Source organism: Pteropus alecto, unplaced genomic scaffold (genome assembly GCF_000325575.1).
Source record: "Pteropus alecto unplaced genomic scaffold, ASM32557v1 scaffold311, whole genome shotgun sequence".
Classification (NCBI taxonomy): domain Eukaryota; kingdom Metazoa; phylum Chordata; class Mammalia; order Chiroptera; family Pteropodidae; genus Pteropus; species Pteropus alecto.
Genome location: NW_006431916.1, coordinates 2,622,163 through 2,633,752, shown reverse-complemented (window position 1 = coordinate 2,633,752; position 11,590 = coordinate 2,622,163). Strand labels below are relative to the sequence as shown.

At 36.7% G+C, this 11,590-nt stretch overlaps 2 protein-coding genes across 10 annotated transcripts in view; both read right to left on the bottom strand.

The window, feature by feature from the left end:
* GP5 (glycoprotein V platelet) overlaps positions 1-1,100 on the bottom strand; it is a 1,692-nt gene extending 592 nt beyond the window's left edge. Inside the window, 2 exon segments of the mRNA XM_006926932.1 lie at positions 1-926; positions 928-1,100. The exon segment at positions 1-926 is cut by the window's left edge and continues 33 nt beyond it. Of these exon segments, the coding sequence (XP_006926994.1) occupies positions 1-926; positions 928-1,100 (1,099 nt within the window).
* A 4,523-nt stretch (positions 1,101-5,623) lies between these two features.
* ATP13A3 (ATPase 13A3) overlaps positions 5,624-11,590 on the bottom strand; it is an 80,852-nt gene continuing 74,885 nt past the window's right edge. For all 9 annotated transcript variants that reach the window (XM_025041955.1, XM_025041960.1, XM_025041958.1 and 6 more), the window contains one exon: positions 5,624-9,042. In XM_025041955.1, the coding sequence (XP_024897723.1) occupies positions 8,845-9,042 (198 nt within the window). In that variant the 3' untranslated portion in view covers positions 5,624-8,844. The remainder of the gene's footprint in view (positions 9,043-11,590) is intronic.

The following is an 11,590-nucleotide window of genomic DNA, read 5'->3' as shown; positions in this document are numbered from 1 at the left end:
TCAGCGACACTTGGCGCAGCCTGTCGAGGCCGTGCAGCAGGCCATCGGGCAGGGAGGCCAGGCTGTTGGAGTGCAGGGCGAGCACCTGGAGCTCGCCGAGGCCCCGGAAGGCGCCCTCCGGGAGCGCGCTCAGACGCGGGCTGTGGGTCACCCCTAATGTCCGCAGGCGGCTCAGGTTGCGGAAGGCGGCCTCGGGCAGGGTGCGCAGCTGGGTACGGTTCAGCCACAGCTCCTGCAGGCCTGCCATCTCCCCAAAGAGCACCTCTGGGAGCTCTTCCAGTGGATTCTCAAACAGCGTCAAGAAGTTCAAATTGTGCAAATGAAGAAAGAGTGCAGAGGGCAGGGACTCGAGCTTGTTTCTAGAAAGAGTCAAATAGCTCAGGTTGCGGAGCTCATCGAAGGCCCCGGGCGCGATGGAATGGATGTGGTTTCTGTCGAGATGCAGCTCCATCATGGCGTGCAGGCTACTCAACAACCCCGAATTCAGAGAGACGAGCTGGTTTGAGTGGAGCAGAAGCTTCTTAAGCTTAGCCTGTGCCCCGAGCAGTCCCTTGGGCAAGTGGGTCAAATTGTTTCCCGATAAATCCAACAATCTCAGGTTCTCCAGATGTGTGAAAAGGTTAGCAGGAAGGAAAAGGAGTTGATTGTTGTTCAAAAAGAGCTCCTGCAGGCTAACCAGTTTCTGAAACATATTTTGGTCAAGGCCCTGCAGTTCATTGTGGTCCAGAAGCAACTGTTCCAGGAGCACCATCTTATCCAAGAGTGCTCCTGGAAGATGAGTGATCTTGTTGCGCGACAACCTCAGGGTTTTTAGTTTTATCAGGTCATTAAAGGTGCCGGGAGCGATGGCAGAAATGTGGCTGTCTGACAGCATCAGGCGCTGCAGGACGATCATGCCACTGAAGCTGTGATTCTGCAAGATGCCGCAAGAGCAGGATGTGCGTGAGGTTGGTGGGTAGGCCCAGGGCCGGGATGCGTGCCACGTCGCTCCCTGAGCACTGCGCGGCGTCCCGAAAGACACACTTGCAGGCGAGTGGGCAGGGGAAGGGCTGGGCGCGCAGGAGCCCCAGCACCACGCACAGCAGGGTGCTCCTCAACATGTCTGAAACCTGCGGGCAACACCCAAGGGCAAACGTTCATATTCGATCTTGTAATCCTGAAAATTTAATTTTGCGGAGGCATGCTCCTTTCGCCAGGATTATCTCTCATATTGTTATCCAGATACAACTAAGTCTTACGCTTTTCATAGGAGTGCAGATTTTCCTGGGTGGTGAGAAGACATTCACTTTACACTATGAAGTCTCGTTCTTTCGTTTTATTAATTTTCCACTCTCAGTTTAAAGCATTGAAATTAAACCGTTTTCAAGCTATAGAAAAGCCAATACTTTAAAATCTTTACATAGAGAATTCATTAAATAATCATCCTCACATTCAAGCTTCAGACATTATGAAATTATGAAAATAGTTTGCCCAAAAGTAGCTCTGCTCTTGACTTTATAACTTACCCAGGGGTGGCTGTAACCAACAGTCATGAAGAGAACAGCAAAGTCTGTTAAAACAACAGCAACCACCACCACCCGATTTCATTTATCACAACCGTACTGTATTAGCAATACTAACTACCCTACTAAAACAATGCACACCCCCAAACGATGAACACCCTCAGTTACACTGAGAAGAGCAGGTAATAATACCTATCACTTTATGCCATGCATTGTTCTCAGCATTTTATTTTGATCAATTCATTCATTTAATCCTTACCTAATCCTATGAGGTAGGTATTACTCTGTCCCCAGAGGATGAAGAAACTAAGGCACAGAAAGGTTAAGTAACCAGGTCACAGAGCTAGAATTTGAGTAGTATATCTGATTGAGCCATAAATAAAGAGATATCATTTATAAGTTACTTAATTAAAAATGCTTCATAGCACTGAATTATGTGAAATACACACAGTAATATTAATCTGCCAAAATGTTCCCCAAGTTTAATTTTACACAAATCATTTCTTGTACTAAATTTTATTTCTTATGCATACACAGACTAACCAAGCCCTCCAGTTGTCCATACTAATTTTTAAAACATCTGGCCTTACCTGAAGTGGTGCTGCACCCAAAAGCGACTGCAAGGCTTGGTTGGAGCTTTGCTTGTGATTCGGCACTTTCCAAAGGAAGAGGGCGGTATCTTTGCATCCTGAGGATAAAGACTTCACCAGAATAAAAGTCATGAGAAGGACCCTATCTCAGAGAGCATATTCTGGTTTTTAATGACAAATATTTTCAAACTGAAAGAGACCGTATACAACCTAAATCCTACTGTCAAAGCTGAATGATAAGAGCAGGAGGGAGAGAAGTTTCTCCATAAATGGCTCAGTGATGCTAGAAGAGCTTAGTGACACATTTAGATCATGGCAGCAGCCACACCCCTAGACGGGCCGCACTTCCTTTGGGTCTTCCCCTTCATGCCACATTGCCCCAATTCTCTATTCCAGTCCCCCCGCTTCGATGAATAAGTTTAAGAATATTCTCAAATGCTCCACTCAATTTTTTTTTCTTGCTAGGAATAATATGACTAAAAATATTCTCAAATATGTTCAATTATGGCTTTACTGGGTCGAAGGGTGTTCACATGCTAAATTTGACTTAGGAAAGTCAAACGGAGTACAAATATATGATGCCACCTATAGTGTATGACAGTTCCCATGCTTCATAGCTCAGTGGAATTAATTTTGTAAATTTGGAATTGATTTTGTAAATTTAATTTTTGACATTCATATGAAGTAATTGTCAGTGTGGTTTTGATTTTTCATTTCCCTAGTAATTGAACTTAAGCATCTTTTCATATTTGTAGGGCCACTCGTGCTTCATATTCTAAGAAATGAGTTATTTTCTTTTGCCCATTTGTCTATATGCGAAATATGTATGCTTACGGCTTAAAAAAAAAAAACCACAAATTATAGGCACTCTATATATTCTGGATACTAATCCTTTATTGGTTGTAGGTGTTACAAATATCTTAAACGAGTTTGTGGCTTGCCTTTTCACCTTATGAGGTTCTTTGACAGAAGTCAATATAGGTAAAGTTATCAATCTTTTCTTTTACAATTTTTTTTTTGTCTATTAAATCCTTTCCTCTCATCAGAAAAATATTCCCCAATTATGCCTTATTAAATTTTACATTTTTTTCTTCACTTTTAGGTTTTAATCCATTCAGAGTTAATTTTTGTGTATGATGTGAGTCCAATTTTATTTTTTCCATTAGGATAACCAACTGTCCTAGCCTGATTTAAATATATAAATCGCTTCTTCCCTCAGAGCTACAATGTCAGCACTGTCATGAACCAACATCTCAAACATGGATCTGTTTTGCTATTTGATAATCGATGTTCCAGTATTAGACTGAAATAACCTTTTTGTATTTAATGTCTGAAAAATATTCAGTGTTTTATGAAGAGTGAAGAAATAGACATTCTCATACTACGTTGATGGGAATATAAATTGGGGCAAACTTTTTGGAGGAAAAAACACTTACTACAGGATTGATAGGAAAATAAACAAAAACCTAAATGACAATCATCAGGGAACAAGTTATTTAAATTATGATACATTCATGCAATGGGGTACCTTGCATACTTTGAAGAGAATGAAATTGAGGGTTGATATAACTTTCTAAGGTATATGGAATGACATAAAACAGGGCAGCATAGCATAAACAGTGGGATTCTACTTGCATAGGGTTTTTAAAAACATATATAAGGATAGATAAATAAGTATTTTTGTGGAATGAAACACCCAAGAAACTTTAGGATTCTACCTTTTGGGGGAGAAACCAGGGATAAGTGGACTTCTTTATATATATACTTTTCTGTGAGGTGTGAATTTTTATTAAATGTGCTTATGTTGTTATCATTAAAGAAATTTTAATGCAAAAATAAAGTATTTTGGATGGGAAAATGGCATCATTGAAGAAAAAAAGGTAAAAATAAAGGTATTAAACATACTGGAGGAAGTCAATGCTTGAATTGTAGAAGAGTAAACATTGACCCCTGGAACTACTGAGTGAAGTGGTACAGCAGATGTGGTTCTTAAATTATTTTATCCTGGTTGGGAAGTCCCCGAATCCATGACATTTGCAGGTGTTGTGGAAAAAGCACTGAAATGCAATCAGCCTTTGATGTAGCAAATGGAGTCAAAGCCCAGTAAATGCTGAAGTGACTGAAATTATCTTCTAAGTCATGAAGTCCTAAACCAGAGGGAAAGCCACTGCTTCTGCCAGGTATCATAGGATATCTGTCTTCCTGATCTAATCAAGAGAAGCCAACTACAGAGCCCAAGAATAGCTACCCTGGTGACCCAGTGAGTCAGTCATACACATACATAGGCTCACCAAACGAAGGTACTTTTGCCCATGAAAATGTCAGGGAGCAAATGTGATAGACTGGGAAGAAGTACTGTGGAATAAACAAAGTAAGACTTTGAGTCAAATTCTGGTGAAGCTTCTTTAGCCTATTTCCCCAGGAAGACCTCCAAGTTTTTGTTCTTTAAACAGAGCAGGACGATCTGATTACTTAGGAAGGGAAAACTGATACAGAAGTTGCAGACAATGTAGAAACTCTGTGAGTCCATCTAGTGAACAAATAGACAAGGTATTGAGAAGTATTTTGAGCAATGAAGTTGGTGACTCCAGTGTTTCAAGTCCTTGGATTTCAGATCCACGAAAGTTTAGAAATCTGTCTAAAATGTCAGCTTCTGTAGCTAAGTCACAGAACCCTGGCCATTCAAAAGGTGTCTACCTGGATGAGATATGCTTTTCTTCTCCACAGGGGAGACTCAGAAGCCAGGGCACAGCACGGATCTCTTTGCTCTTACAGAGAAACCACAACCTAAACTTTGAACAGGGACAGTCTCATTCAAAATCCTAGAACTCCTTCTGCCCTTCCCTGCAATATACACTGAGAATAAAGCACCTCATAGTGATGCAGGGGGCAAGAGGAAGGAGACAGGAGGAACTGCCCACACCAAGAGGCTGTGGGGACATGATCGTTTGCTATAGAACCATAATGAATGCTAAGAACTTGGGCACAAACTAGGCCTTCACACCATGGCCAGCCATACAGCCGATAGCAGAGGACGCAAGGCTCCTGCAGAATCTGTGATAACCAGGAAACACCTATCCAATCTCCAAGGCCCAATACAAATCTGCCTTCTCTGGGAATTCTATGACTAATAGTGAGCTCTACAGCTTCTCTTTCCTCGGAGGGCTCTTTTTGGTTGCACTCATGGATGCCACTTCACTTCAAACTTACCATGGTATTAGCTTTTGGTTTGATCTTCCCAACTATTAATAAACTGTAAATTCCTGGTCTTATAATTCGCCATTTCTTTCAGACCTCCTGACACTTAACATTTGGCTCTACATTGTAACTGGATAGGATTCCAAGGGATGGGTAACTGGCATGATATCTTATGTGAAATGCTGTATTTACTTTTATTTCCTTCAAAAATCCAAAGTTAAAAAAAAAAAGGAAATGGGAAAGTATTAAGTAGGAAAATAAATCGAGAGAGGGCAATATTCATATAACTAAAGAAAAAACAAATGTATAAAGACACAGAAAAAAGAAAAGCTATTTCATTCATTTACATTTTTATTTTGAATAACTTCGATCAAAAAAGATTTCATAAGGTTATTTACAGTGCTGAATGTACAATTGTGAATGTATGCCTTTTTGACATCAGGGTACCATTCTTGAGCAGCAATACAATTTAAAAAATATAAAGATGCAGTATCATTTCTGATATAAAGTTTCTTAAAAAAAAATCCAAAATCTTAGGGAATTCACAAATCATAACAGGAAGTAACTTTTATTAATTTAATGTGCACATAATTACCAAATTTTAATACATTAAAAATGTGTAAATGCCCACAGACTGTACAAAAATTAACATCCCATATTTTGTTAAAAGTTCCCAACCACCTCCCACCATAAATATACGAAAACCTATTTTCAGGTATGTCAAAATTACATGCATGAAATCTGAGAATGTTTTCTGAAGCTTGAATTTTGCTCTTCTCCGGATATTGTATGTATAGCCATTTTGGGAAGAGAATATATAAACATTGATATTTTACCATGCTTTTGAAATTGTGCAGTATTTTCATAAACACGGGAAACAAAATAAATAGCAAGAACCAACAGTTTTTTAAAATGCAAGTGCAATTTGGAAAGCTTCTGAATGTAAGGATTATAAAACTAATATAAAAAGTATTTATCTTGTTGTTGGCTTAGCCACTTTTATTCAAGCATTATTTGCAGCATTGCTTTACAGCAGTTGGTGCTAGAAGATACAAAACATATAGTTACCACTATTTATATTTGAGGGAGAAAAAAAACTTTAAACAACCCTGAGGGAGACACACATTAAAAATCTTGTTATTTATTTAAAAAGTTAAAAAGTTACATATCATTATTTAACAATTACTTTCCCGGACATTTCTGTCCTTAAGTATGTGCATAAATAAAATTTTAAATCAGCAATATTAATTTTAATACATCAAAATAATATATGTACAGATTTTAAAATTTAGGTGTGTATATATTCAAATAATTTAATGTGAAATTCAGAACCAAAATTACTATGTAATGGTGACCTACAGAGAGAGAGGACTCTATCTATGGCACTGAGTAGGACCCACACCTAGATTCACAGACATTCTTCAAATAATATTCTGGAAGTCATCAATTACAACCTGAACAACCCACTTTGTCTATGTTCAAATCCAATTCCCTACAAATGCTTCCCCACCTACCTAAAAACCTTATTCCTTTGAAAACAATACGGACAGATGAGATATAAAACCCTTATAAAATCTAAATGTTAAAAAAAGGGGAGTGTTAAAAATATAGCTCTTTATGATCATGCTCTTAAAGATGTTAAATACAATCTGATAATTGGGGTTTTAAGCTGTTACTTAGCAATTACTTTAATTACATGCTTCAGTATTTAAATCAAAGAATAAGATTTATAATTGTGGGATATCACTGAAGAATAACACTTGTACATGTTGAAAATGAATGTGGAAATTACAAAACAATCATGAGAATAAGTAACTATAGAAAACAGTGCTAATTCACAGCTCAAGAGGTCTAAGATGCATAGCTTCATAGAATCATTCATGGAACTGTTCTTATCATCTAATGTGTATTAATATTGTATTATACTTTTTTGATGGAAAACTTCGATTATATTTTTGTAAGAATCATCAGTGGCAAAAGCAATAACAGTGATCCTGAGTGTAACTTACATTTTTCTATAGTTACCAAACATCATTCATGTCTCTGCAGCATAAAAGATGAGAACTATTTGGTTATACAGTTCTGGGTACATCTGATAGAATGGTTAAGTATATTACAGGAAAATAATGATCAGCTAGAAGTGAAAAGCACACGCATGCTATTGGTTAAGGAAGAATACAGGATAATGTCACATAGCTTTAGTAGTTTAGTGTTCATTTTATAGCAATATCATTTCCTTGTTTTATCATAACCATGGGCTTTGCCAAACTGTTGGATCTTACCTATAAAGGCATTTTTAAGGTTAAATTTTGTTTAGAATTTAAACGTCAACCAGGCAAAACAGAAAGGTGGAAAATATCCACATTTCTTTTGGCTCAATGAATGTCTATTCTTTATTTCCATTTTTATTTTCTCCCAGAAATTTCCACAACCAAAATATGGTCATTTGTAAACATCCAAACCAAAATAGGTAGGCTCTGACCTCTGGCGCCACCTAATGGCACAAAACAAATTCTCATCTAGGTTCATACTGCTTTGAAAAAATAAGTCATCAAAACCACTCATTATTTTTAAGCCTTATTATTAATAGGATAGACATACATCAAACCTTAAAAATTTTAGAAGGCAAAAGTCTAACTCAAAAAACTAAAAAAAAAGAAAACACACACAAAAAATCCTAAACCAACTCACTATTATCCTATGTCTTTAGGTAATTAAAAAAGTAGAAAATAAAGACATTTAAAATAATATAAAACCTGAGGAAAAAAAGGTATGAAAAGATACTAGAAAGGTAGATCCACATCTATTGCCAAAAGAAATAATCTTTTTTTCCCCAGTGAAGTAAAATGTACTCCTGACACCAGACATAGCACAAGCCCCATTTAATAGCTTTGAGGGACACCTCAAGAAGGCAGTGAAGCACCTTGCTGATTAGAAAAATAAAACCCAGGTAGTTTGTACGGAAAATATAAAACCACCAATGGAAATCACCTGAGTTGTTTTATAAGCAACACCAAAAACTTACTCCTAATTCTAGGCTATCAAAGGGAACTGGTGTATGTATATGTAGAACTCTTTGGAAGAAATGTTGGAATCAAATGAAAACAGGCTTTCTACCTATTTTCAATGGAGGCTAACACCCATTTTATTTATCAATTACAAATTTAGGGCCTGTATATAAATGAGGGGCTGTGAAAATAAATTTAAAAGTGTAAACTAAGTCTCAAAAGCTAATGTCTAAAACCCTACCAAATATCAACTTTCTTCTGTGCCCTATGTAAAGAGTATCACTGAGGGTAACAACCAAGAAAATTCTGGAAATACATATAAGATTCAGAGTTACTGAATGAAGTAAGAGGGGCTTCACAGATTGATTAGTAATCTAATTGGCAGGCCAATTTGTTTTGTTTTGTTTTTTTAAAAGTTCAAATCAGCTACTGTATCAGAAGGGACATAAATTAAAATGGTGCCATTCAGACACACAGGATCAGATAGTCCTTAAATTACATTCTGTCCAATACTGCTACTAGCATACCACTGAGAATGATGCACTGCTACGTTATGGTGATGATTTGACATGATCCATTTTCCTTAACTAAAGCTTTAGCTTCTGTTGTTGTTTGAGGTTTTGGCGGCCATTCTGGATCAACCAAGAGCTCCTGAGCCAGATGCATATACTTTGCCTTTGGTATCTTCTTTCTACAGTCCAGGACGCAGGACAAGCAGCATTTCCCCCAGTGATCCACTGACTCCTAAGAAAATAAGGAAAAAAACACCCTAGTAGATTAAGGACTGCTTGTGTTTAGCGAATCTGTTAAAGCAGAGTACACAGAAAAATAAGAGAAAATGCCTTCTGAGCAAAACAAACAAATGAAAAAAATCCATGTAAAAAGTCAGCTTTCAATTATTTAGGAACGTATTGTTTTTTAGTTAGATTTTTTAGTTATTGATGTAATTTATTTTATTTAGTTTTATGAACCTATCTTATGTATGGGTGCGTTATTAAAATAACTTGCAGATCTGGATTCTTAACTCTATAACTCAAAATATCAAATGCACTAAGAATAACTTTAAGCTAGTCAGAAAGAGAAAGCATTTTTAATAGTTAATATGGAAATGCTCATAAGCTATCCCAAACTCTCTTTTGATATTATTATTCCTAACAGCTTAGCTACCTGATTATTTCTGGAAGAAAGCAGTATAAAAATGCCATGGTTACTGTTACTATCACCTTTCAAAACATGAAGCATTATGAAGATTATTTTTAGGTCAAAATTAGAACTTAGGTCATAATTAATATCAATCAATTCTTTCAAAACCACATTTTCATTAATATAAAAAAATTTATTTTATAGTGTTGATTTCCCTTGGTGCTCCGCTACTAAAAGAGGTACACAGAAAGTATAAAAGCAAGTACTAATTCTTAGTATTATTTCACTATGAAAAGCTCTGCTGTCATTGAAATCCTTTCTGTTAATCCTGATTTTTTAAATGAATGTTATCTTATATAAACAATTCTTAGAGAACAAGAAAACAGATTCCCTGGTTATTACACAGAAATATAAGTTCAATACAGGCCCTCAGAATTTACCTTAATTGAAATTTGAGATAAAGAAATGAAATAAAGCTAAATGACTCTACGGAGACCTGTAGTCAATTTTTAATTATTTTGGCTATTGCTTCTCCAAAGCGAAGTTTAAATCCTAGGTTGTTTTGTTCTGCCATCAGTATATAACCCAGGCTACTGAGTTTTAAATCTCAGTTAAAGTAATCTCACAATATGAAGGCATAACATACCTGAGATGGGCATTCTAATGTTAACACCAAAATATCTTCATGATCAAAAAAGGCAGATTTGCTATAACGCGTTTTTAAACACATTTCTAAATTTGCCAATGAAGAACAGCAAAGTACTTTATATCAAAACTCATTTACGCTTTTCATATTTTGACTTGGTAGATCTTCTAATCTTATTGAGAAAACCACCAAGAACCTACTACTCTTTCCATCTCTGAAACTGTGGGGTGGGTGTGTGGCAGCACTGAGACCGTGATCAACAATAACTAAGTGCTTCTAAAGGTATGTTTACTTCATCAAAACACTGTAAGCAGCAATGCTACCAAGAATTTATAGGCAAAAACTGTGGTCACAAGTAAGCTATACTTTTAAATCCTGGAGGTGGGCGGGGATACAGATTAAAAGGTTATTCATCAAAGAGCCTTACTGTCATAGCTAAAAAGTTATTAACATCACCTTAAAAGAAGCCCGCAAAAAATATTTAGCATTAAGATACAAAAGAGACTAGCTATAGGATTCTTCAGGTGATCCAAATACAATTCCTTTCCAGTGTAGGCACATACACAATGAACCTTAATATTTAATCTGAGTTGGATCTATCTTAATGTTTAAAGTCTTAATCTAATTGTGGAAAAGATCGTTGTTCCTAAATCAATCTGAAAGCTGTCACTTTTTATTTTATGGCATGTAGCACTGTTAAAGGATCACAGGAAAAGGCTAATGGCGAATGCTGACTTTAAAAAAAAAAAAAAAAAAGCAAACACATATAGGCCTTGTCTGTCCAGATGAGTTGGCATGGTTGAAGGGCAATGCACAGCAGGCTGAGTTAAGGAAAGTCACAGCCAAATGTATTCAAAGGCACACACATATACATATGCACACATACATCTAAATCTATTGTTCACTACCTGTGAAAAATGAGGCAAGCAAGAAAATTAAAACTAATTTCATTGCAATCAGAATAAAAATTGAATAGTATTATTTTTACACTAAGGTATATGTTTTAAAAAATTCTCATGTCCCTATTAAAAGCAATATATACTGTTATAATTCAGAAAGGAAATTAAGTCACAAAGAACACTAGGAATACATCCTCCACTGTAATTAGAGACCTATTTTGTTCCTGTGCCCTCACTTCCAAATAGCATACACAAAAAATGCACCATAGGCAAACATAGGTTTATTAGTTTACAAACACAATATAATTGTGTTTACATCCTCGAACACAATATAATTTACTGGAAGAGAAAAAAAAGATGCTACAGGCATGCTGGAATGAAAAATAAATCAAGGGAGAGATGATAGTGCCAAGAGGAGACCAGCAAGCACTGTGCAATGAGAAGGTGAAGAAGGGGGAGCACTACGGGGCTTAGAATGAGCACTTGGATCTCCCAAACATCTAGGCAGAAGTCCCTGAAGCAGGAGAACACAGGAGCCACAGTAACTGGAGCTTTTGGTTTGCTCCTGAGAGGAATGGTTAAACAAACAAGTGTCCCTCAGAGA